We start from the raw sequence: 23,689 nt of genomic DNA on the forward strand, positions 1-23,689 counted from the left end.
AAGAGGCAGCTGAACCGCTGGTGGAATAAAATCTCCCTCCCTCCCCGTGTCTTTAGTGACTCCGACCTCCTTAACCCTGCAGCTTTGTCCTCTGGAGCCTTTTCTTCTTTCCAGTGGGGTTTGATAGAGAGTTTTACACACTGGCTTCTCTTCCCCAGCATTGGAGGATGAGAGATTTGCAGCTTCCATGGGGTGGAATGGTCTAGCCGTGCCAGATGTTAAGGAAGATCAAAGGGGGGGACCAGTGGAGGGAAGGGGGTGTCAGCCCCCATTGCGCTCTGTGCTGCAGTTCACTGCAGCAGTTTCCCGAGCCCCTAGTGCTGTGACCTAGAGAAACGTGGGTTAGCCAGTGGGGCAGGGACAAGGCTGGAGCACGTAGACCAAAGAGGGCAGGGGGTCCAGCCTGCCCTTGCCGGTGGGCTCCTCTTGTCCTATGTCACTCACACACTCAGACCAAGCGGCCGGGGTCGCTCACGCCTGGCGCCCACAACTCCCGCAAGTCACTTGTCTCACGCTCGGCGGGAGAGCTCCCGAAAGCCAGGTGGGTGCTGTAAAAGGCCAAGGCCATTTCCTGGAGCACGGCCTCCCCCGTCCTCTACTCTCAGCTGTCCCCAGTTACCCGCGGGGGGGACAGAAAACGTGCTCGCTGACTTCCCTGCCTGGCTCATCCTCTTCCCAGGCAGAATCGCTAATAAGGGGGCCTGAGTGGGATTTCGTAGGTCCTGCGTCAGATGGAGCCCGTAGGCGATTGGGGGAGGCTTCGCTTTTCCCTTTTTGACTAATTATAAAGTGGCTCCATCCGCTTCCCAGAGCCCTGACTTTGGTGAAGAGCTCCGCAGCCCTGCAAACAGATCCAGCCAGCCAGCCAGCCAGCCAGTGCGGGGGGCCAGGAGACCGCAGCTCCAACTGGGCACTTTCTCCCCCTGCCTCCTCGCTCCTGTAAGATTTACTGAAGCTGATGCTCAGTAACAGCGGGCTATTACTTTTCTCCTGTATTTTTTTTCCTTCTAGAGCTTCTCCAGAGGCACAAATTTCTTAGCCCTTCTATAAATACAAGGGGCTCAAACCAAGAGGCTCCAGCAAGCTCCTGCTCGCTCCCGAGGTGCTTCTGCGGGTTCCCAAGGAAGCAGCATGTATGTGAGTGAATTGCTGTAAGGACCGGCACTAGGCTGGGGGCTGGGGCGAGGCGTCTAGTAAGGTTGCTGGCAGTGGCTTGGCTGAGTTTTATTTCTGTAACAGCTTTGCTGTCTGTCTAGTTTCCATAGGCTACTGCTTTGTTGTTCGGGGGTTGTGCGCGTGCAAACTCTTGCCGGGCAATCGCTCCGAGGCTTTACCTTCGAATATCTCTGTAGTTCTGGTATCTGACCTCTCTCCTGGCTGTGCCGGGGAACTGCCTCTGTCCGGCTTTCCGAGATAATGACTGGGGACAGGGAAAGAGTGGCAGGAGAAACGCTTTAATTTGGGGAGAAATTGATTTGATTTCTGTTAACCACGTTAAGTTCGTTCTTCGCATACAGCGCTAGGTCCTGTTCCCGTTCAGGCTCTGGGCTTGCAAAAAGGAACAACTCCGGCTCTGATAGCACCAGCAGAACAGCCAGGGGGGCTGAGGTCTTGGCGACCCTGGGAAGGGAAGGGAAAGCCGGAGGCTGTCCCTGTCTGCAACTGCGGAACAGAGAGCGCAAAGAGTTCCAGCTTGCTGCGTTCCGCGTCCCGTACCTAACCAGGGGCTGGGGTCCGCTGCTGGTGAATAGTTTGCAGCGCCCGTGCCTGAGGCTTGGAGGAAGCCGGGGCACAGGTGTGACTGGCTGTGGGGTTGGGGACGCTTCTCCTGGGGCCAAGGAGGAAGCTGGTGCCAGGCTGAATTCTGATCTCTTCTTTTCGCAGCCCATGGCGTTGCTCCTGAGACTTTGCGGCTTGCTCTTGGCTCTCAGCAGCTGCCTTGTCTGGACAGTGCAGGCGGACTGCAGCAAGGACTGCGCCTCCTGCTCCTACCGGCTGGGTCACCACGCAGAGATCAACCCCCTGGTAAGCGGGATCCATGTGCTCCCAAGTAACTCTCTGACCCCACTGGCCGCCTAAGAGGCACAGCAGCTGCTCCCGGAGGCTCGCACAGGACTCGGGAGCCGGCTCCTCTCACGCAGAGTTAGCTTAGCTGTGGGGGCGGTGGGGGAAGAAGATACTCCGGCCGCGGGCGCTGTCCGGGCTGGCTTTCCTGCGGCTCTGCGCTGTCCTTCCCCTGAGCCATGCCGGACAGTTCGGCACCCTGGAGAGCTTCCCAACACTCCTACCTGGCCCCAGCGAGTGAGTTGAGCTAATTGACTGTTGAGGTCCATTTGCGGATGCTCCAAGGTGCCTGGGGAGGATCGGGCCTTAGAGCAGAGCAGGCAATGATGCCTCCTCCCAGGGACCCAGCCTGCACTGGTGGCAGGTAGCGAGCGCCTTTGACCTTCACTGAAGCCTAGGGGAGCTACGGCGCTGGGCCCTTTACAGGACCTAGTCCCAAGTGCAGTGCCCAGGAGATAAGGGGGGGAGGGTGTTTCTGATATTTAAACTCGAGTCTACCAGCGCTGCTGTAACCAATTATCTTCTTAAAAATAAATTGCAGCACTGTAATTGGAAGTCTAATGTCACACCGCTAGAGTGAAATAGCCTAGAAATGTCACCGGAGCTATCTTGGGGGCTCGGGGAGAGATTGGAACAGGCCCTTCTAAAAACTACCAAGCTCCTTCTCCCCTTAAAAGAAATCATCCTTTTAACTGAGAGTCTAAAGTTACCCTGATCACTAGGTTTAATTTTGAGAATTCGTAGGATAAGCTCCCGGGAGCAAAAAAGTTCCCGGGAGTCTTTTGATGATCCGGGTGGGACTAAGAGAGATTGAAGCCTAGAGAAGAATGGAATCACTGCAGAAATTCCGGTCAAAGTCTCTGGTTCAGAACAAATCCATCACATCTTAAAAGAGAGAAAGCAGCGAATACTGAGATGTAAAGGCAGACTAGAAATGAACCAATGGCAAAAGAGTCCGTATTCGAATCCTCTCAAGACGAGAACGTCTCACCCTGAGCTACTATGTAGTTTCGCTCTTAGGCGTTCCCTAATAACGTACTGTTCCTTTAGCAAGGAAGACTCTCCCGTATAGGATACTGCGTTGTTCTTGTCTTCTAATTCGAAAACCGTCCATTATAAAGTGCCTTCCATCAGAATGAAAATTGTTTGTCCTTTGAGGATAGCTTTGCAGAATGGGAGTCTTATTATTATTATTACACCGCTAGGACAAGTCACCATAGACACGGGAGTTTAAAGATTTCCTTTAAATCTGTTATTCCATGTCTCAATTATCAAGTAATAGCTTGAACGGTAAATCTCCACTCGACATACACGTGTTTAAAAAGTCTGCAAACGCGATGTAAACTTACAATAGACCTTTTTTTATTCACAATTTCCCGTTTAAAAAGCAAACATTTCTGCCTGAAATACTTTCACTTTTCATTGTTATAACACCTAACATGCTATAGCTGGGAGAGACTGGAGAACAATTATCGGTCTGCCAGTTTATTTAATGTATGCATTTGACAGCACTGGATCCTATACTTATAGCGTGGGTCTGTGTATAGTTCTCCTGTATAATCAGTCATACAGATCTCCCTGTCTATTTTCTTCTTTTTCTTCTGTGACTTGGGAGGGAGGTAAACAAAAAAATGGCTGAGACACACACTCAGGGGTAGAAGAAGTAGCTGAAACTAGTTTTCACTTGTTTGACAGTATTCGTTTAAACGAAAAAAAAAATAAGTTTAAAAAAATGTTAACGACCAAGACTCTTACTTAAATCCAAAAAAGCAAGAAAATTCAGACTCAAGGCTGCAGCAGTTCCGTACGGGAAGGACTGCAGAAGATGACATGATGATGCGCTGCCGTATTTTAGCCTTCATTGGCTCCTCTTATTATTAGGTATTGGAGCTTCTCGGTTGAAAGATGGTACCATGGAGAGGTTCTAGCTGCCGAGCTCTCTGGCCGAGGTCCGGCCAAGCACAGCTTTTACGTCTGTAGTGAATAGTCCCACTGAATTCAATGGAGCTCTTCACGTGCTTCTTGAAGTCAGTGAGATTGCGTGCTTTGCTAGATCCCCGCCAGAAAGTTCAGCCCCTGGCAGGATCAGTCCTAAGAGTCTGAGCCTGCTCCCAGTGGAGGAGGATCAAGCCCTACAGGAGCAGCAGTACCTCAAAAGAGCTTTTTTCTCCCAGATGTCCGGAAGCATTAGTCCGCTCAAAGGACACTGCCTGTCAAATGTAGGGCTACAACCTTTAATTTGTTCTTAAAGTACAGCCTGTTAAAGCATGAGAAACAATCCAAACTGAGCGTGTTCTGGGCAGTTAAAAACCACTAGCATTATTTTAAAATATAGGCACAATGGCACCTTGCATGGAACTTAAGGGTCTGATTCTGACAAATGCTGGTTATCCTCAATTCCCATAGTAGTTGGTGGGAATAGGGTGCTGAGTACTGGCTAGAGACATTCAGCAGCACCTTGCAGACTCTGGACTCAAGGATTTGATTTTGTAGTGTTTGTGTACTCACTCCCATTGAAATTAATGGAAGTTTCTGATTGTTTTGGTGCACAAGGAATGAAGCTTTGGACCCTAATCTACCTGAATTATAAATCACTGAACATTTTTGTTTATAACAGAAACAATAGCACCTCTTTAACCACAGCAGTTACACACAGAAAATATTCTGAATGCAGTTGACATATAAGTCCACATGAAATTCTGTATGTCTATTTCAATTAATTCTCAAAGTTAATTGGGAAGCCTAAGTTAACTTTAACAATCTTTCTTGTACAGCAAAGCTATTTAAGGAAGTGTTAAATCCTGTTCAGTGATAGCATTTATCAGCTGATATACCAAAACAGAAAAAGTACAGTATCATACAATATTTTATATACTCTTGGTATTATATACTAATGTTTCTAAAGACATTAACACCTAGTGAGTTCACTGTTACTTTTATCATAATGAGCACCATAGGAAGTAATCAAACTATTATTATATACCATGTGTGTGGTGTATGTTTGTTCAGGGGGAGAATGATTGTTTAAACTAATCCATTAACCAAAAAAAAGAGGGTTTTTTGTATTACAGTGATTTCCCAATCAGATTGCAGCTGAGACCATATTATTGTAATAACCCAAAAATTTTCACATGGACATAGTCATCCAGTGCCAGTTAAAAAGAAAAATTGTGATGGTTTAGGAGTAGAATGTTGCTAACAACATAATTCCTTTAAACTCAATTTGAGATGAACCTTTAACTCTAGAGTAATCACCAATATGGAAATAATTGTACCATAAATCTTCTATCTTGCTACAGCATATACAGTAGGTTGATAGATGCTGTTTCTTAATATATTTATCACACTTAGGACTTAACTCACAGGTAACTACAGAAGTAACAAGGTAGTCACTTACCACACAGAGTTGTTTTGAGGCTTATTTTCACATTTGTAAAGCTTTCTGAGATCTTTAGATGGAAGGCACTATAAAAGGGTAATTAAGTATCATAAATTTATTATTAAAGATGATGGGACAATAAGGTTAATAATATAAACAAATGTAACATTTCAAATATAATAAATGCATTTCACAATTGCAAAAATCTGATCATATGAGATCATACCTTTATAAGATTTAATCATTTCTCAGAGCCCCACCTATTGCAAATTATAAGCTAGTGGAGTGGAAATGACTTTTCTGAAGTGAAATAATTTCAGTATTACTGCTGATTATTCAGTTTTACCTAATCTTACTTAATCCTTGTCAAAATCCTTTTGACGAGACATTTTTGACCTCCCTAAATTGTACACTTAAATATGGAATATTACTTAGAAGTGCTCATAAATTGTTCCAGACCTCTTTGAGAGGTATGTGTGTGTGCACATGGATGTCTTTGTTTAAACTAGAAACATAGGAATTGCTGTAGCAGATCAGACCAGTGGTCCATCTAGTCCAGTATCCTCTGACAGTGACCAGTACCAAACCAGCTGCTTGAGGGGAAGGCACAAGAAATGGCATAATGAAAAATTATGGAATAAGATGTCCATGAGGGAAGTTCCTTCCAGCCAATAAGTATCTAGAGCAGTGATACTCAGACTAAAAATCCTGAGTTGCAAGTGGCTCTTTAATGTGTCTCCTGTGGCTCTTTGTGGCACATGATATTAAAACACTGTGACTTAATTATTAACTAATTGGGATGCTTTTACTATGTTTACAACCAATTGTAATTGATAAAATAATACTTGTTCAGCCATTTTGCTGTGAGAATAATATTTATAAAACCTAAATATTTCCTGTCATATTGTTAAAATATGAATATCTAGTACTATAGTAAATGAAACAATGAATTCACAGTACTGTGGGTAATGTTGATGGCTAGTTTGGCTCCTGAATCAGTGAGGTCTGAGTATCACTGATTTAGAGATTGACTTGTGCCTTTAACAAAAAATAAAAAGACAAGATGACATTAAATCATTCTTAGTAAATCCCATCAATTTTTCAGGCATGCACACTAGAATGTGAAGGAAAACTGCCTTCTGCCAAAGCCTGGGAAACCTGCAAGGAGCTTGTGCAATTGACTAAACTGGATCTTTCTGAGGAAGGCAACAGTGCTCCGGGGGACAACAAGAAAGAACAGGATGAGAACCATTTGCTAGCAAAGAAGTACGGTGGCTTCATGAAAAGGTATGGTGGCTTCATGAAGAAAATGGACGAGCTTTATCACGTAGAACCGGAGGAGGAAACAAATGGAGGTGAGATCCTTACTAAGAGGTATGGAGGGTTTATGAAGAAAGACTCCAATGATGACGCCCTGGCTAATTCCTCTGATCTGCTGAAGGAGCTTCTGGGAACAGGGGCCAATGCTGAAGCCTCACATTACCGACAGATAAATGATAATGATGGGGAGGTCAGCAAAAGATATGGAGGCTTCATGAGAAGCTTCAAGCGCAGTCCAGAACTGGAAGATGAAGCCAAAGAGCTGCAAAAGAGATACGGTGGCTTTATGAGAAGAGTAGGGAGGCCAGAATGGTGGCTGGACTACCAGAAACGTTATGGTGGATTTCTTAAGCGCTTCACTGATTCTTTTCTCCCTTCAGATGAAGATGGGGAAAGTTATTCCAAAGAGGTTCCAGAGATGGAAAAGAGATATGGTGGATTTATGAGATTTTAATACCCTCCCCTTTATCCCTTTTGTCCCAAATGAGAGACACTGCCTCATTGGTCATAATTTATTGTAATGTGTTGCTTGTACTGTACAGTTTTTTACTGTCCTAGTTAATGATGCAATCTGTTGTTTCAGGTTCTGTGTTCTTTTAAGTCAATAACTTCTGTTTTAGTCAGATTTAAGTCTATATTGTAGTTTTCATGCTAAAACTATTTTGGTTACCTTATCCCTTTTCTTTAAACACTACCGCACATCTACAGTAGAATTGCTTAATTGTATATATAATAAATTCTTCATCCTAACTGCATAATGGATTTTGAAGTGTCTGTTATTTCCTATTAGTGCATTTAATCAACCACTTTGTCAAATTCATTCAGCGCTGAATAACCAAAGTTTATAATTTAAAGCACCAGCTCTTTGTAATCACACAATTCCTTCTGTTCACACTACAGCAGGAATTGGAATTGGATTAATTTGTATCTTTGCTTCCTAGGTTTCTTACAAAGTTAGAACACCGAATATATCTCCAAATGGGTCAGATTTCTCCTCTTACTTTTGCAATTTAGTAGAATAAAGTTTTTAAAAAGACTAAAATTACTATTACTATCCACTACATTTAGCTAGTAGGCAGCAAGAAAATACATGAGCACGTTTTAAAATACTAAAAACATTTCTTCAACTTCCCTGGCATAGCAGGGAGTTAGTTCTAATGTCATGTTTCTTTGGACACATTTTTGACATTAATCCAATAAAGGTTTGTGCAACTGGCTTTTCAGCTACAACCATTAAGGGTCAAAGTTTTCCTTCCACAGGAAAGTGCACAGAAGAAGGAAAAACTGAAAGGAAAACTCCATAATTTTGACCTTGCAGAGTGTCTGACAGAGGGTTCTTTGGGGAGCAGCTTTGGGGCTTATCCTCAGATAATGTATGTTGACTTGCCTCTATTGAGATCAGTGAAGCTATATTGGTTTACAGCAGCTAAGGATCTTAGCCCATTGTGTTTGGGGCTGCGTTTGTGGCCCAGAGAAGATGTGATTGTATGGGAAATCCCAATCCCAACACTGCAGATTGTCTGGCATCAATACCGACCTCAGTTAGCCCCTCCCCCAGTTTTCCAGGGCTCCCAAGCAGCGCAGCTCACTTAGGAACTCTATTGACTTTGGTCTCTTTGCCACAAGGAGCAGCAGTACATAATTTGCCCAGGAGGTTCCCAAAGGGCCTGCTTCTACACTCTGTTCCTACACATTTAGTCACTGGGTACCTCCCACAGAGCACCTCCACCTACACATTGTATTACTAATAATTAGTGCCATAGGTGTGCACAATACTTCAAAGACAAAACATAGGGCCAAGATTTTCAATAATAGATAACCAAAGTTAGGCTCCTAAATGTACATTTACGTGCCGGAATAGGTGGGGATTGGTTTCAGTGGTGCTGAGTGCACAGCAGTGCTAGTGAAGTCAGTTTCACTTTTGAACAGTGATACTTGTGCACAAAGATGGCAATTTATCAGCCTGTGTCCCCTCTCATTAGAAGCCTATGGAGCTGCTGAGCACTATGCGTCTTTGAAAATCAGGCTTCTTATTTAGACACCCAAATATGAATTTGAGAGCCTAGTTCTAGGCCCCCCAATTTCTGAAGATCCTGGGCTTAGGCCTTAGAGAATAAATGGGAATGCTTAATGAGGTGATGATCCAGTGGCATGGCTGATAAACCACAAGGCAGTCATTTTACTGCAGAGGAAAGCAGGGCAACTGTCTTTCTATTTCTGTTAAACAACAGGTGATGCTCAATTTAGAAAGACGTAAAAGAGTGCCCCTGCCCATCTCAGCTGGAGGAAGTTTGGTCTGACTAGCAAAGATGGCCAGCTTCCAGAAGAGGGGAAGAGGGACTAGCCCCTCCCCTGGTTTCTGATACAACTTAGAATTCACCTGGGGGAGAGAAGAGGGATTTATCTGCCTTCAATTGGCTGGCCAGGGGGAACAGTGGAGCTGTTTGGCTGTCACACCTCTCACCAACATCACCACAATTTAAACCCTTCTGGAGTGTCTGCGGATCAGCTTTCCTTCATAACTCAGTTTAGAAAGATGCCACATAAGAATTGTTTCTTTTTCATGTCTTCTGTTGTGCCTGCAGTTTCTTAGCACTTTTCCCCATTATTTTCAGTTCTGTGGAGCTTCAGGGCCCACTACCTGATCCAAAAGTAGTCTAAGATGCTCGGCAATGGACAGTTCAGTTGAAATCAGTTCCAAGTGCTTCAGTCCAGCAGGCAAATCAACAGGCAAGATTTACTGTAGTTGATTTATTTTAATCCAGGGTCAAAGCAGGGGTTGAGGATAGGGTTTTTGAGTTGGAAGATGAAGATGGGGATCTTCTTTATTTTGATCAGTGGCACCCTATTTTTTTCCCCACTGTACAAGAGTTTGCCGGGGCTCGACCCTCTCCGGGGCGGCGGGGAGCCACACCAGCTGACTACACACCGGTGTGCTGGGGAAACTTGTCCGGCCGTGGGTCTCCCTCGGCAGCTCTTGCTGTAGCTAGAAGAACACGGTAAGCCTGGCCCTGCTCAGACTGTGTCAGGAGCTCAGGCCCTCAGTCAGGGCTGAGCAGCAAGCAAGAGTGTTTAGCCCAGGCCCTAGGGCAGGGCGGGGCAACAAACGCTGCATCAGAAGCTCAGGCCCTCAGGTAGGGCTGAGCAACAATAGTAGGCCCAAGCCTCAAAAGACCTGGGAGAGGGGGAGACTGCCACCCACAGGTTGGGTGGCAGGGGGGATGCAGGCCCTCCCACTCCACTCGTCCCAGCCCGGGGCCCTAGCAGTGGCAGAAGACCCGCTGCTTAGTCAGTGGGGATCCTGGCCGCAACACACTGACATCGGCTCTGGCAGTGCTGCAGCCAGACTGGGGTCGGCTGCCCCCGGGCTATTTCCACACTCCCCCTCGGGGCCTACCTGGGTCCTGGGGTTGGCCTCTGAGGGATCCAAGACCCTGGGTTCATCAGGGCAGGGATTGATCGGCCGGTCCGGCGGCTCCTCCGGATAGCAGGTGCAGGGCAGGCCCGGCAGCTCCTCCAGATAGCAGGCGCAGAGCAGGCCCGGCCAGTCCTGGCGGCTACCTTGGGCCGTGGGGTCTTCCCAGTCACGAGCTATGCTGGAGACGTCTGGTCTCTCCGGCGGCTGGGGCCTGACTGAGCCGTGAGGGCGAGCTTTTATACTTCCGGGTCGCCACCTGACCCTCTGAGGAGCGGGCTCAGAGCTCCCTAGCTCTGCCCACTCTGGCCTCCGGATGGGCTCTTCCCCCTCCAAGGCGGTGGGGAGCCACACCGCCTCACTACACAACCATATGCTCCTAAAATAGCAATTGTGATATAATGTGGAAAAAGCTCTATTGTTTTATTGAAACATAGTGAACAAGAGAGGAGAGGGGAGTCTGGAGCAAATCAAAATGTCTTTGTGGAAATGGATTGCAAGAGGATTTTGAAGAAGAAGCTGTCACCCAGGGAGCAAAAATAGAATTTCAGAAGCGGCCTTTCTCTGACATTTGTTACCACCCTGGGAATCTTGACATTTGGCAAGGTAAGAGAACACATCTTTAGAGAGATGCAGTGAATCCAGGATTTCAGTATTTGGCCACACATCAAGTAGATGGCCTTGGTATGTGCCAATACTGAATATGAATAATGGTGGGGAGGAGCTGGGTGTGGGACTAGGTGTTCCTTTGCAGTAGACAAGAGAAGGAAGAGAGAGCTGGCCCAGTACTGGATAGGAAGGTGGAAGACAGCAGATTACAAGAAGGTGTCTGTCTCAGACATAATGGTGGAAGGGATCAGGCAAGCAGTAGGTGATGTGGGTCTGTGTAGTGGGCCATGGATCAACAGGAGGCAGCAGACGGAGTGTTTCCTGTACCAGGTAAAGCTGAGAGGAGAGAGTAGCTCAAGAAGGGAGGAGGCACCACCTTCATTGCTACAGCTAAGGTTCTTGTTCCAACTGCTCACCATATGGTATGTGAGTATCCTTCTGTCACTAAGGATTGGATCTGAGCACCTACATGTGAAGTAAAATGATACATTAACAGCTAAGGTTTCTGTTCATTCAAAATTATACATTACCTTCTGTCAAGGGTGTATCCCCATTTTGAACTTTAGGGTACAAATGTAGGGGCCTGCATGAAAACTTCTAAGCTTAACTACCAGCTTAGCTTTGGTCCCGCTGCCACCATTCCCAATGGATTCCCTCCCTGGGAAGCCTTGAGAAACCTTTCACCAATTCCCTGGTGAATACAGATCCAAACCCCTTGGATCTTAAAACAAGGAGAAATTAACCATCCCCCCTCCTTCCTCCCACCAACTCCTGGTGAATACAGATCCAAACCCCTTGGATCTAAAACAAGGAAAAATTAACCATTCCCCTCCTTCCTCCCACCAACTCCTGGTGAATACAGATCCAATCCCCTTGGATCTAAAACAAGGAAAAATCAATCAGGTTCTTAAAAAGAAGGCTTTTAATTAAAGAAAAAGGTAAAAATCATCTCTGTAAAATCAGTATGGAAATTAACCTTACAGGGTAATCAAACTTAAAGAGCTCAGAGGACTCCCCTCTAGTCTTAGGTTCAAAGTACAGCAAACAAAGATAAACACTCTAGTAAAAGGTACATTTACAAGTTAAGAAAACAAAGGAAAACTAACATGCCTTGCCTGGCTATTTACTTACAAGTTTGAAATAGGAGAGACTTGTTTAGAAAGATGTGAAGAACCTGGATTGATGTCTGGTACCTCTCAGTCCCTCCCAAAACAAAGAACACAAATAAAAGCCTTCTCCCCCCCAAGATTTGAAAGTATCTTGTCCCCTTATTGGTCCTTTGGTCAGATGCCAGCCAGGTTACCTGAGCTTCTTAACCCTTTACAGGGAAAAGGATTTTGGAGTCTCTGGCCAGGAGGGATTTTATAGTACTGTACACAGGACAGCTGTTACCCTTCCCTTTATAGTTATGACACGCCCCCCAAATCACAGATAGTGTTGGACGTTCAGTTCCATACTGGCTGTGATTTCTTCCTGGAGTTCTAGGAGAAAACAGAGTTAAGAAGACACATGTACCTTTAGACATACTACTGATTATATAAAAACTAACAATATGTTTCATTCCAAGAACAATTGTTAACCAGTTAACTCTGGGAAACTTTCCCGGGAGAGTGCATCAGCCACTTTGTTAGAAGCTCCCGAAATGTGTTGTATTTCAAAATCAAAATCTTGGAGAGCTAAACTCCACCGAAGAAGTTTTTTGTTATTTCCCTTGGCGGTATGAAGCCACTGTAGCGCAGCATGGTCTGTTTGTAGTTGGAAATGCCGTCCCCAAACATATGGGCGTAGCTTTTCCAGCGCGTACACAATGGCGTAGCATTCCTTTTCGCTGATTGACCAGTGGCTTTCCCTCTCAGACAGTTTCTTGCTGAGAAGCACGACAGGATGGAATTCTTGATCCGGTCCTTCCTGCATTAAAACTGCTCCCACGCCTCGCTCGGACGCATCTGTGGTTACTAGGAACGGTTTGTCGAAGTCTGGGGCCCTTAGCACAGGGTCAGACATGAGTGTTGCCTTAAGCTGGTTAAAGGCCTTTTGACACTCATCAGTCCACTGAACTGCATTTGGCTGTTTCTTTCTGGTTAGGTCTGTCAGCGGGGCGGCGATTTGGCTGTAGTGGGGTACAAATCGCCTATAATATCCAGCCAAGCCTAAGAAGGATTGGACCTGTTTCTTAGTCTTTGGAACCGGCCACTTTTGGATAGCATCCACTTTGGCCTGTAGGGGATTTATAGTTCCTCAACCCACCTGGTGCCCCAGGTAAGTCACTCTGTTTTGGCCTATTTGACACTTTTTAGCCTTAACAGTTAGTCCTGCCTGCTGGATGCGCTCGAAAACTTTTTCCAGGTGCTCCAGGTGCTTTGCCCATGAATCAGAAAAAATGGCCACATCATTGAGATAGGCAACTGCAGATTCTCCCAATCCCGCTAGGAGACCATCTACAAGTCTTTGGAAGGTGGCGGGTGCATTTCGCAACCCGAAAGGGAGTACATTGAATTCATACACCCCTGCCTGGGTGACGAAGGCTGACCTTTCCTTAGCGGGTTCATCTAGTGGTACTTGCCAGTACCCCTTGGTTAAGTTCTAAAGTAGAGATGAATTGGGCACGTCCCAATTTCTCCAATAGCTCATCTGTGCGTGGCATTGGATAGTTGTCAGGACGAGTTACAGCATTTAGCTTACGGTAGTCCACGCAAAAGCGTATTTCCCCATCTGGTTTGGGAACTAGAACCACTGGAGATGCCCATGCACTATTAGAGGGGCGGATTATACCCATCTGTAGCATGTCCTGGATCTCCCTTTGTATAGCAGTTTTGGCATGAGGTGACTCCCGGTAGAGTGGGGTTCTAATTGGGTGAGCATTACCTGTGTCAATGGAGTGGTATGCCCCTTCGGTCCGTCCTGGAGTGGCTGAGAAAATTGGTGCAAAGCTTGTGCACAGCTCCTTGATCTGCTGTCGCTGCAGACGTCCAAGGGTCGTGGAGAGGTTCACCTCTTCCACGCCACCATCCTTTTTTCCTTCATAGTAGACACCTTCAGGCCACTCCGCATCATCTGTTTCCTGGGCTGTAAACTGGCAACAGTTTAATTCTCTGGATTAAAAGGGGTTAAGAAAATTAACATGGTATACCTTAGGCTTTATGTTGGAGGTGGGGGAGGCTATGAGATAGTTAACAGCTCCTAGGCGCTCCTGGACCGTGAATGGTCCTTCCCACAACGTTTCCATTTTATGGGCCTGGAGCGCCTTTAAGACCATGACTTGGTCTCCTACTTTGAAGGACCGTTCTCTGGAATGTTTATCATACCAGGCCTTTTGCTCTTCCTGAGCATTCTTTAGGTTTTCTTTAGCAAGGGCTAAAGAGTGTCGGAGGGTGCTTTGTAGGTTGCTTACAAAGTCTAGAATGTTAGTTCCTGGAGAAGGCGTAAACCCCTCCCATTGCTGCTTCACCAATTGTAATGGCCCCTTAACCTCGCGGCCATACACAAGTTCAAATGGTGAAAACCCTAAACTGGGATATGGTACAGCCCTGTAGGCGAAAAGCAACTACTGCAACACTAGGTCCCAATCATTGGAGTGTTCATTTACGAATTTACGTATCATGGCCCCCAAAGTTCCATTAAACCTCTCCACCAGGCCATTGGTTTCATGGTGATAAGGGGTGGCAACCAAGTGATTCACCCCATGAGCTTCCCACAGGTTTTCCATGGTCCCTGCCAGGAAATTAGTTCCTGAATCTGTAAGGATGTCGGAGGGCCAACCTACCCTGGCAAAAATGTCTGTTAATGCCTGGCACACACTTTTAGCCCTGGTGTTGCTTAAGGGTACTGCTTCCGGCCATCGGGTAGCAAAATCCATGAAAGTCAGTACGTACTGCTTTCCTCTGGGTGTCTTCTTTGGGAAAGGACCCAGAATATCCACAGCTACTCGCTGAAATGGGACCTCAATTATGGGTAGTGGCTGGAGAGGGGCTTTAACCTGGTCTTGGGGCTTTCCCACTCGTTGGCACACCTCACAAGACCCGACATAATTAGCAACGTCCTTGCCCATTCCCTCCCAGTGGAAGGACTTCCCCAACCGGTCTTTGGTTCTGTTCACCCCAGAATGGCCACTGGGATGATCATGGGCTAAGCTCAAGAGCTTTACCCGATACTTAGTGGGAACTACCAACTGTCTTTGAGGATTCCAGTCTTCCTGGTGCCCACCAGAAAGAGTCTCCTTGTATAAAAGTCCTTGTTCTACAACAAACCGGGATCGGTTAGAAGAGCTGAGAGGCGGTGGGGTGCTCCGCACCGCCGTGCAAGCTTTCTGAAGGCTGTCATCTGCTTCCTGCTCAGCCTGGAACTGTTCCCTTGATGCTGGAGACATCAGTTCCTCCTTGGACTGTGGACTGGGGCTTGGTCCCTCTGGAAGTGATGCAGGTGCTGGGGCTGTTTCCACTGACTGTGAACCGCTGTCCGCTGGTGCACTATGTGGTATCTCAGGCTCTGGCTGAGCCTCTTGGGTAGGGTTATTTGCTCCTTCCGCCAGGTCAGGCTCACTGGTGCCCTCTGGCGTTGGAGTTGTAGACGGGTTTGCAAGTGCTGGACTCAGTGCTGGCAATGGTTCTGGTGCTGGTTGCATTGCCAGTTCCGGTTCTGAGACTGGCTTTGGCTGGGTCTCTGGGATTGGATCTACTACGGCTGTTGCAGTCATTGGCAGGGGATCCGGTTCCACCACCGTTGTTTGGGTCTCTGGTAATACAGACAGGGCCCTGGTGGACGGCTCAGGAACAGGGATGGGGGTGAAAGCTTGCTTAGCCTGGCTGCGGGTGACTATTCCCACCCTCTTGGCTAGCTTCACATGGTTGGCCAAGTCTTCCCCCAGCAGCATGGGAATGGGATAATTGTCATAGACTGCAAAAGTCCACATTCCTGACCAGCCCTTGTACTGGACATGCAACGTGGCTGTAGGCAAGGTTACAGACTGTGACACGAAGGGTTGAATTGTCACTGTAGCCTCCGGGTTGATGAGTTTGGGGTCCACTAGGGATTGGTGGATAGTTGACACTTGTGCCCCAGTGTCCCTCTAAGCGATAACCTTCTTTCCACCCACTCTCAAGGTTTCCCTTCGCTCCGAGGGTATGAGAGAGGCATCTGGGTCTGGGGATCTTTGGTGTGATTGGGGTGTATTGAACTGTAATCGGTTGGGGTTCTTGGGGCAGTGAGCCTTTATATGTCCCAGTTCATTACATTTAAAACATCGCCCTGCTAAGGTATCACCGGGGTGATGTTGGTTGGTGGAGACTGGTGTGGTGGGGTGAGAAGGCGTCTGGGGTTTCCCTTGGGATGTGGGTGGGGCCTTGGGTTGTCCCCGGTGGTAAGGTTTTGTTTCGGCTTGCCCCTTCTGATATTCGTCCAACTGCTACTAGTTTTTTCTTTTCTGCCACCTCCACCCATTTGGCTCCAATCTCCCCCGCCTCAGTTACAGTTTTGGGCTTCCTATCTAGGATGTACCTTTCTATTTCCTCAGGAACACCCTCTAAAAACTGCTCCATTTTTACTAGGGAAACCAGATCTTCCAGAGATTTAACATTTGCTCCTGACACCCAGACATCACAATTTTTGTCAATGTGGTAGGCTTGCCGGGTAAATGACACATCGGGTTTCCACTTTAGGGCTCTGAACCGCCGACGGGCAAGCTCGGGTGTTAGCCCCATTCTGAGTCTGGCCTTGTTTTTAAAAAGTTCATAACTGTTCATGTGTTCCTTAGGCATTTCAGCCGCCACCTCTGCTAAGGGTCCACTGAGCTGCGGCCTCAGCTCTACCATGTACTGGTCTGCAGCGATGCTGTATCCAAGGCAGGCCCTTTCAAAATTTTCTAAGAAAGCCTCAGTATCATCGCCTGCCTTGTAGGTGGGGAATTTTCTGGGATGGGAAGTGGTACCTGGAGAGGGGTTGTTGGGATGGGCTGTTGTATCCGGCTTAGCCTTTGCTACTTCCAGTTCATGCTTCCTTTCTTTTTCTCTCTCCTCCATCTCTTTTTTTTCAGCTCCATCTCTTTTTCTTTCAGCTCCATCTCTCTCTTGTGGGCCTCCTCTTTGGCTTTTTCTTCTCTTTCTCTCTGCTGTGTCTCGAGTTTTGTTAATTGAAGCAGTCTCTGATGTTTTCTTTCATTTTCTTCTGCTTCTAGTTTGGCCAGTTCTATTTTTTTAGCTACTTCTTTGGTAGTCATTTTCCTGTTTTCTTGTGCTGGGTCACCCCCTCTGCAGTTGACTGAAACTGGGAAGCTCTCAGCTCTAGCTGCTGCTGAGTTAACAGAGACTTTCTAACTAGCTACTCCGGAGGATGTAAAAAAAAAAATTCAGCTTGTAAATTCCTTTTACCAGTCAAGTTTGTTTGCTTATTTGAACACTTCTCTTAACAAAGGACCTTGTTAAAAGAACTTAACACCTCTGCCTTCAGGCAAGGAGAGATAAGATATGCATCTATCTACCTCCAGCTCTGCTTTTCAAGCAGCTAGAAGGGAAAAAAAATCTCACTGGCTTTTGGGTTTAAAATGATCCCACCGCTCTGCCACCATGTCAAGGCTGTATCCCCACTTTGAACTTTAGGGTACAAATGTAGGGGCCTGCATGAAAACTTCTAAGCTTAACTACCAGCTTAGCTCTGGTCCCGCTGCCACCATTCCCAATGGATTCCCTCCCTGGGAAGCCTTGAGAAACCTTTCACCAATTCCCTGGTGAATACAGATCCAAACCCCTTGGATCTTAAAACAAGGAGAAATTAACCATCCCCCCTCCTTCCTCCCACCAACTCCTGGTGAATACAGATCCAATCCCCTTGGATCTAAAACAAGGAAAAATCAATCAGGTTCTTAAAAAGAAGGCTTTTAATTAAAGAAAAAGGTAAAAATCATCTCTGTAAAATCAGTATGGAAATTAACCTTACAGGGTAATCAAACTTAAAGAGCTCAGAGGACTCCCCTCTAGTCTTAGGTTCAAAGTACAGCAAACAAAGATAAACACTCTAGTAAAAGGTACATTTACAAGTTAATAAAACAAAGACAAACTAACACGCCCTGCCTGGCTATTTACTTACAAGTTTGAAATAGGAGAGACTTGTTTAGAAAGATGTGAAGAACCTGGATTGATGTCTGGTCCCTCTCAGTCCCGAGAGCGAACGCCCTCCCAAAACAAAGAACACAAACAAAAGCCTTCCCCCACCCCAAGATTTGAAAGTATCTTGACCCTTATTGGTCTTTTGGGTCAGATGCCAGCCAGGTTACCTGAGCTTCTTAACCCTTTACAGGGAAAAGGATTTTGGAGTCTCTGGCCAGGAGGGATTTTATAGTACTGTACACAGGACAGCTGTTACCCTTCCCTTTATAGTTATGACACCTGCAGTGCCACAGATGCCACACATTTGGCTTTATTACCTCAGCACCGGAAATCTTAGCGGGACACAGAGATTGTGATTCTATCTTGTGCCAAGAGGAGCAGCACAGAATTCACAGCCTAGGATAAGGTGGCCGTAAGCTACTTTTGCATCTTCCCAATCCTGCTCTGGGGCCATGGGAAACCCTTACCATAACTCTCACAGCCCTGGGGGGACTACAGCAGCGTCCTGGAGCTGCCATATGGGCTTCATCACTGCCTGGAATCTCCTCAGTGGTGCTAGCTATGGTCCCCAACTCCAACACAATCCTGCCCCCTTGAGGCATCCAGTGATAAGTGAGATATAAAATATTAAACAGAGCTGTATAAAATGCCCAGTTCTCTTTCAAAGTCCTAATACTTTCATACTTCCTGCCTGTTAGCACTAAGGATACCCCTTCCTCTGAGAAATGTCTCCAGCCTGGTTCTCTCCCCTCTTTTCTCCAGTGCTGATGATCTTCTAATGCACAGACTTTCCAGTAATCTCTGCTTTCGCCTCAATCCATCTTTCTCATAGAGATTCCTACATCAGTTTCCACCAGAAGAGACAAACATTATTTCACCATCCAGGAGAGTCAGAGCTGCCTTCTGATTTGAACGAATTTGAAAAAATTGAAACAATATTTGACATAAATAACTGGAAAAACCCCTGGAAAAACAAAGCTTAAATGAAGCTTTCCAACTTTGAACTTTTTGTCCATAATCCTTTAATTGCTCTAAGTATTAAAATGGTCATAAAGCTCAAAGGGAATACATAGATAAAAAGACCCCATTGTTTTGTGGCGATGTCCTGATGCTTCCTCCTAGGAAGGCAGGGAAGTGTCACAGTGAAAATGTTTGTAAACAACAAATAAGCTAGTGAAACCAGCTGTAAATCATTAATCCAAGCATTCAATTACTAACCCCATCAGCCTCATTTAAAGCACACAAACTGTTACATATCCAATTAATTGTTGCCATGGAAAACGAAATGCTTAGAGACATTTGACAGCTGCATCTGTACCGGCATAGAAGGGATTTAGACTGAAATTCTTTAATTAGATTGTGACTTTACCTAAACTGAGCATTTACTGTAATCCTTGTTGAAGCCATGCAATGAAATCCATCATCGAGTATAAACAGCTATCACGACGTCACCTCTAGGTTCCAAATGATTTGCTAAAGAGGGCTGCATTGCTTGTTGTTCAGGGAGGTTGGCATATTTCTGCATAGGAGTTCATCACTGACCTTTTTCAGAGACACCGTTGTTTTTTTGGGGAGACTAAAGGCATATATGGCCTTTGCCTCTCTCATTCTCTGTCAGCCATCCTCACTGATTCTGCAGCAATTGCTTCTAACAGATTCTTCTTACCCTATCTTTAACTAATCAATTATAATAGTATGCTTTGTCTCATATTCCAGTTTTGCAATCAGATCTGTGTGGGTGGACCTCTGATCAGTGCTCATGTTCATTCCAGTCATTTTAAACTGCAGTATATGGGATGATTTGCCATTCGCAATGGCCCTAAATTGCTGCCAAGATTCTCTCTCTCTATATATAGCTATGCTATGAGTTCACTATTGGATTTTTTGACCTCTGGTATCCCCCGCAAACACTCTGGAACAGGTGTTTTGTGATATCTTGCTTCATACTTTTCTGTCTCTTGATTACCTGAATATGATACTAGCATCAGTATGACCAGGAGGTGGATTTGTCTGATGTAACAATTTGGCAGTACTGGGGTGTTTGACTAAAATTCTATATGATATCAATGCCACTGTATTTCTCGCTCTGGAAAACTTTCCCCCAGAATTTTTATACTGGTCTTTTATTTATTTATCTATTTATTAATTTGATACAGTTGACAGACCAGAACTTAAGTCCATCATTAAAGCCAATTGTCTTGTTCCTGTGTCACTAGTCTATATGAAAATGGTCAGTGTCAGGCCAAACAGAGCTGCCATGGCTCAAAATTAAGAACAAACTTTTGTGTGGGTTGCAGGAGCTTGCACACATTTAAATTTTGCTTATTGAGTTGTGGGTCAACAGACTCAAGGGAAGGTTTATGATTTGGAACTAGTTTGGGGCTGTGCAGCTTCCATTTTGATCCTGCTGAGCCTCTCTGCAGCATTTGAGACTGGTGATCTTCAAATCCTCTTGTCCCATCTGCAAGGAGCTGCAGGACGAATGGAATGTCTTGATATGACTCACAGGTCCTTCCTCTCAGACTGAACCCAGAGGGCAACTGTTTTCCCTGCCCCCAAAGCCTTCACCTGTGGGATCCCACAAGGTTAAATACTCTCCTTTGTATTAGTCAACATATTTATTAAGCCACTGGGAGAGCTGGTCAGACAACTTGGGCTGAAGTGACAGTAGTGTGCAGATAATACCCACTTCTATACCTGGCTTTCTCAATGCCTTGCTGAAATCAGTACCTGAGTGAAGAACCGCTGACTGAAGCTGAATGTGGGCCAGAATAAGATGATACTGGCAGGTAAACAGAAGGTGTTTGAAGAACTTACCTTCTCTATAACATCCCTCACTACTGAAGGCATCTGCCCTCCAATTGTTGTCTGTTCAATAAATAACCATGAGATCCTTTTGGACTCCTTTGTGCTACTGTAAGCTAAAAGCCTCTTCCATCCATATCTAGCTAAAAAATGGCACCCCATCCTATCAAACTCAGACCTGGTCACAATGATCCTCTCACTGGTGACTTTTAGACTTGATTATTTATTACAACTTATTATGCCTAGAAATAAAGCCATGCCTTGAGAAAGCTCCAGCTTGTATGGAATACAGTAGCATTTCTGCTTAGTAACACAGGTTGCCATGACCATGTCACCACTGAGTTCCACTCTTTGCATTTGTTCACCATTGATTGAACAATGAATCCAGTTCAACATCTCTGTGCTGATATCCAAAGTCCTCCATGGGACTGGCCCTAGCAACAGTACCCAAGAGACTTCCTCTCCTGCTTTGACTGTAGCTATGTTCCACTGGCGATTGTTCATCTGGGATATGAAACTGAATAGGGAGAGGCGCATGATTGCAGAAAGCAACTTTTACATGTGCTGGACCTAGATTAATGAACTCATTTCCATAGGCATTACCACTCTCACAAGTAACTGCAAAACTCATTTCTTTCACATATAGAGGGAAAGCTAGTATGCATGCACACATACAGTACAATAAACTATCACAGGAGGAGTGGCTCTATAAGAAGGAATGGGTCCACTTCATTTGTGACTAATTAGTTTCCTCCTGATGGGCCTGATAGAGGGCACCTGTAAAGACCCAGACAGAAGTTGAGAAAAAGGAGATAAATCTGCATGGGGGGAAAAATTAATTACAGAAGATCATGAGAATGGGAAGAATTGGGAGGAAGATGAGTGTACAGTATTGAACAAAAACTTCTTTGTGAGGGAACTTCAAAAACTAAAGCTAAATGCAAAAACTCTGAACCAGGCAAGGGTGGCATGTGTAATGAAAAGCTAAAATACTGGGATGATGGGAGTCAGAAAATACTGCTAAAAGGTGAGCTACCAATGGAATGAAAACATGCGGTGTGGAAACCAGGTAAGCTGAAAACAAGATTTGATGTGTACAGGCCAGTTGCCCTTACATCATGCATGGGTAAGCTCAAGGAAGAATGATGACTGAAAGATTAACAACATATCTAGAGAGAAATGACTTACAGAGTACAGAGTGGGTTCAGGAGGGGAAGGAAATCATACAGTAAGAGTGGAGAAGTTGATCATATCATAAGAGTAGAGACAGAAGCACTTAAAAGTATGAGAAATAAAGAATAAATGATAGCTTTTCTAGATATTGAAAAATCATATGCTACACTATGGAGAGAGGGTTTAGCTCTCAAACTTTTGTACTGGTGACCCCTTTCACATAACAAGCCTTTGAGTGTGACTCCCCCCTCCCTTATAAATTAAGAACACAATATATTTAACACCATTATAAATGCTAGAGGTGAAGCAGGATTTGGGGTGGAGGCTGGCAGCTCGCGACCCCCAGTTTCAGAACCCCTGGCTTATAAAATAGCATCCATGGGCATAAAAGGAAGGGTATATAGGTGGGGAAAGGATTTCTTAAGGAAAAACGTATGCAGATCAGAGTAGAGAAGGCTTATTCTAGTATATATACAACCACAAATGGAACTCCATAGGGGAGGGTCATCAGCCCTACCTCATTCAACATAATGATACATGAACTCCCAAAAAGGATGAATGCAGGAGTAGGTATTTCTTTGTCTGCAGATGGTTTTGCCATATGAGCAAAAAACAGAAACCAGGAGATAGCTGAGAAGCAAATTAATGAAGCACTTAGGAAAAGTGTGGAATGGGGAAACGTTTGGGGCTTTAAACTTTCAATTCTCAAAACTAACGGAATGATATTCACTAAAAGGAATATTAAAAAGATTGTAAACTGTCTGTATATGGACAGCAAATAGTTTGTGACATTTGCTAGCAAGCTAACATAGAAGGACCACATAGAAAATATTGTAGATAAATGTAAAGGTAAAATCAATCTACTTAAAAGTATTTCTGGAACCATCTGGGATGCAGATAAGAAAGCAGAGGTAATGTTTTGTAGAGCATTACTAAAACCACCCATTGAGGATGGCTGCCAAGCATTTAGTTCAGCATCATCAATAAATCTAGACTCAATCCAAGCTCAGGCATTAGGCATTGCATGTGATGCCTTCATCATGACCTCTTTGTGTTTATGCAGATAGCTACTGGTGAAAAGCCTGGAGCTTTAAGAATGAAATTATTGGACTTACCCTTTTGGGCAAAATTCATAGGAAACGGGGAAGATGGAAACACTAAACAAATATATGAAAAATGCTGGGAATTCAGTGGACAACATGCAGGGAGGGGGAAGGGGACACACCAAAAAATACCTCATGTTAGTAGGATTAAAATATGGACAAACGAACTAAGAGAAAAGAAAGACTACAAGAAATTTGCTTATATAGCCATGGGAAAATGAAATGTAGATGGAAAATCACCCCACCCACTCCAATATAAATATGAACTATATATTGAAATTAAAAGGAGAGCTAGATGTATTAAATATAGTAAATGGATATATGTGTGATAAATGGAGCATTGCCAGATATTTACAGATGGGTCTAAAGATGGGAAAACCAGGAGCATAGGGACAGTGTTCTGTGTTTCAACACTTGGATTAAAGAAATCCATTAGACCTTCAAATTTTGTAGCTGTTATGATAGCCAAACTTGCAGGGAAAATGCTGGCATTATATTGGATACTGTACATGGGACCTACCACCATTGTAATCTTGTCAGATTCACTATCAGGACTATTGGCAAGCAAAAATAGGAATTCAGATACTAAAAATTATATAATTAATGAAATATTGTTACTAACAAAAGACTTGGCACAAATGGTAGTCAACACTGAAACAGCCTGGATCCCAGTGCATGTTGGGATAGCAGGAAATGAGGTGGCAGACAAAGTGCAAAAAATGCT

At 45.0% G+C, this 23,689-nt stretch overlaps 1 protein-coding gene across 3 annotated transcripts; it reads left to right on the forward strand.

Annotated features, from left to right (window-relative positions):
• Positions 1 to 793: 793 nt before the first annotated feature.
• Positions 794 to 7,525, forward strand: PENK (proenkephalin). 3 transcript variants are annotated; one of them, XM_054020236.1, is made up of 3 exons: positions 794 to 1,137; positions 1,885 to 2,025; positions 6,549 to 7,525. In XM_054020236.1, the coding sequence occupies exons 1-3, from the start codon at positions 1,132 to 1,134 to the stop codon at positions 7,215 to 7,217; spliced, it is 816 nt and encodes a 271-aa protein (XP_053876211.1). In that variant the 5' UTR covers positions 794 to 1,131; the 3' UTR covers positions 7,218 to 7,525. The 3 variants fall into 3 exon arrangements, with proteins under 3 accessions (XP_053876211.1, XP_053876215.1, XP_053876214.1); XM_054020240.1 differs by having other exon boundaries at positions 970 to 1,133; XM_054020239.1 differs by lacking the exon at positions 794 to 1,137 and adding an exon at positions 1,343 to 1,357.
• The last annotated feature ends 16,164 nt before the right edge of the window (positions 7,526 to 23,689 follow it).

Source organism: Malaclemys terrapin, chromosome 2 (genome assembly GCF_027887155.1).
Source record: "Malaclemys terrapin pileata isolate rMalTer1 chromosome 2, rMalTer1.hap1, whole genome shotgun sequence".
NCBI lineage: Eukaryota > Metazoa > Chordata > Testudines > Emydidae > Malaclemys > Malaclemys terrapin.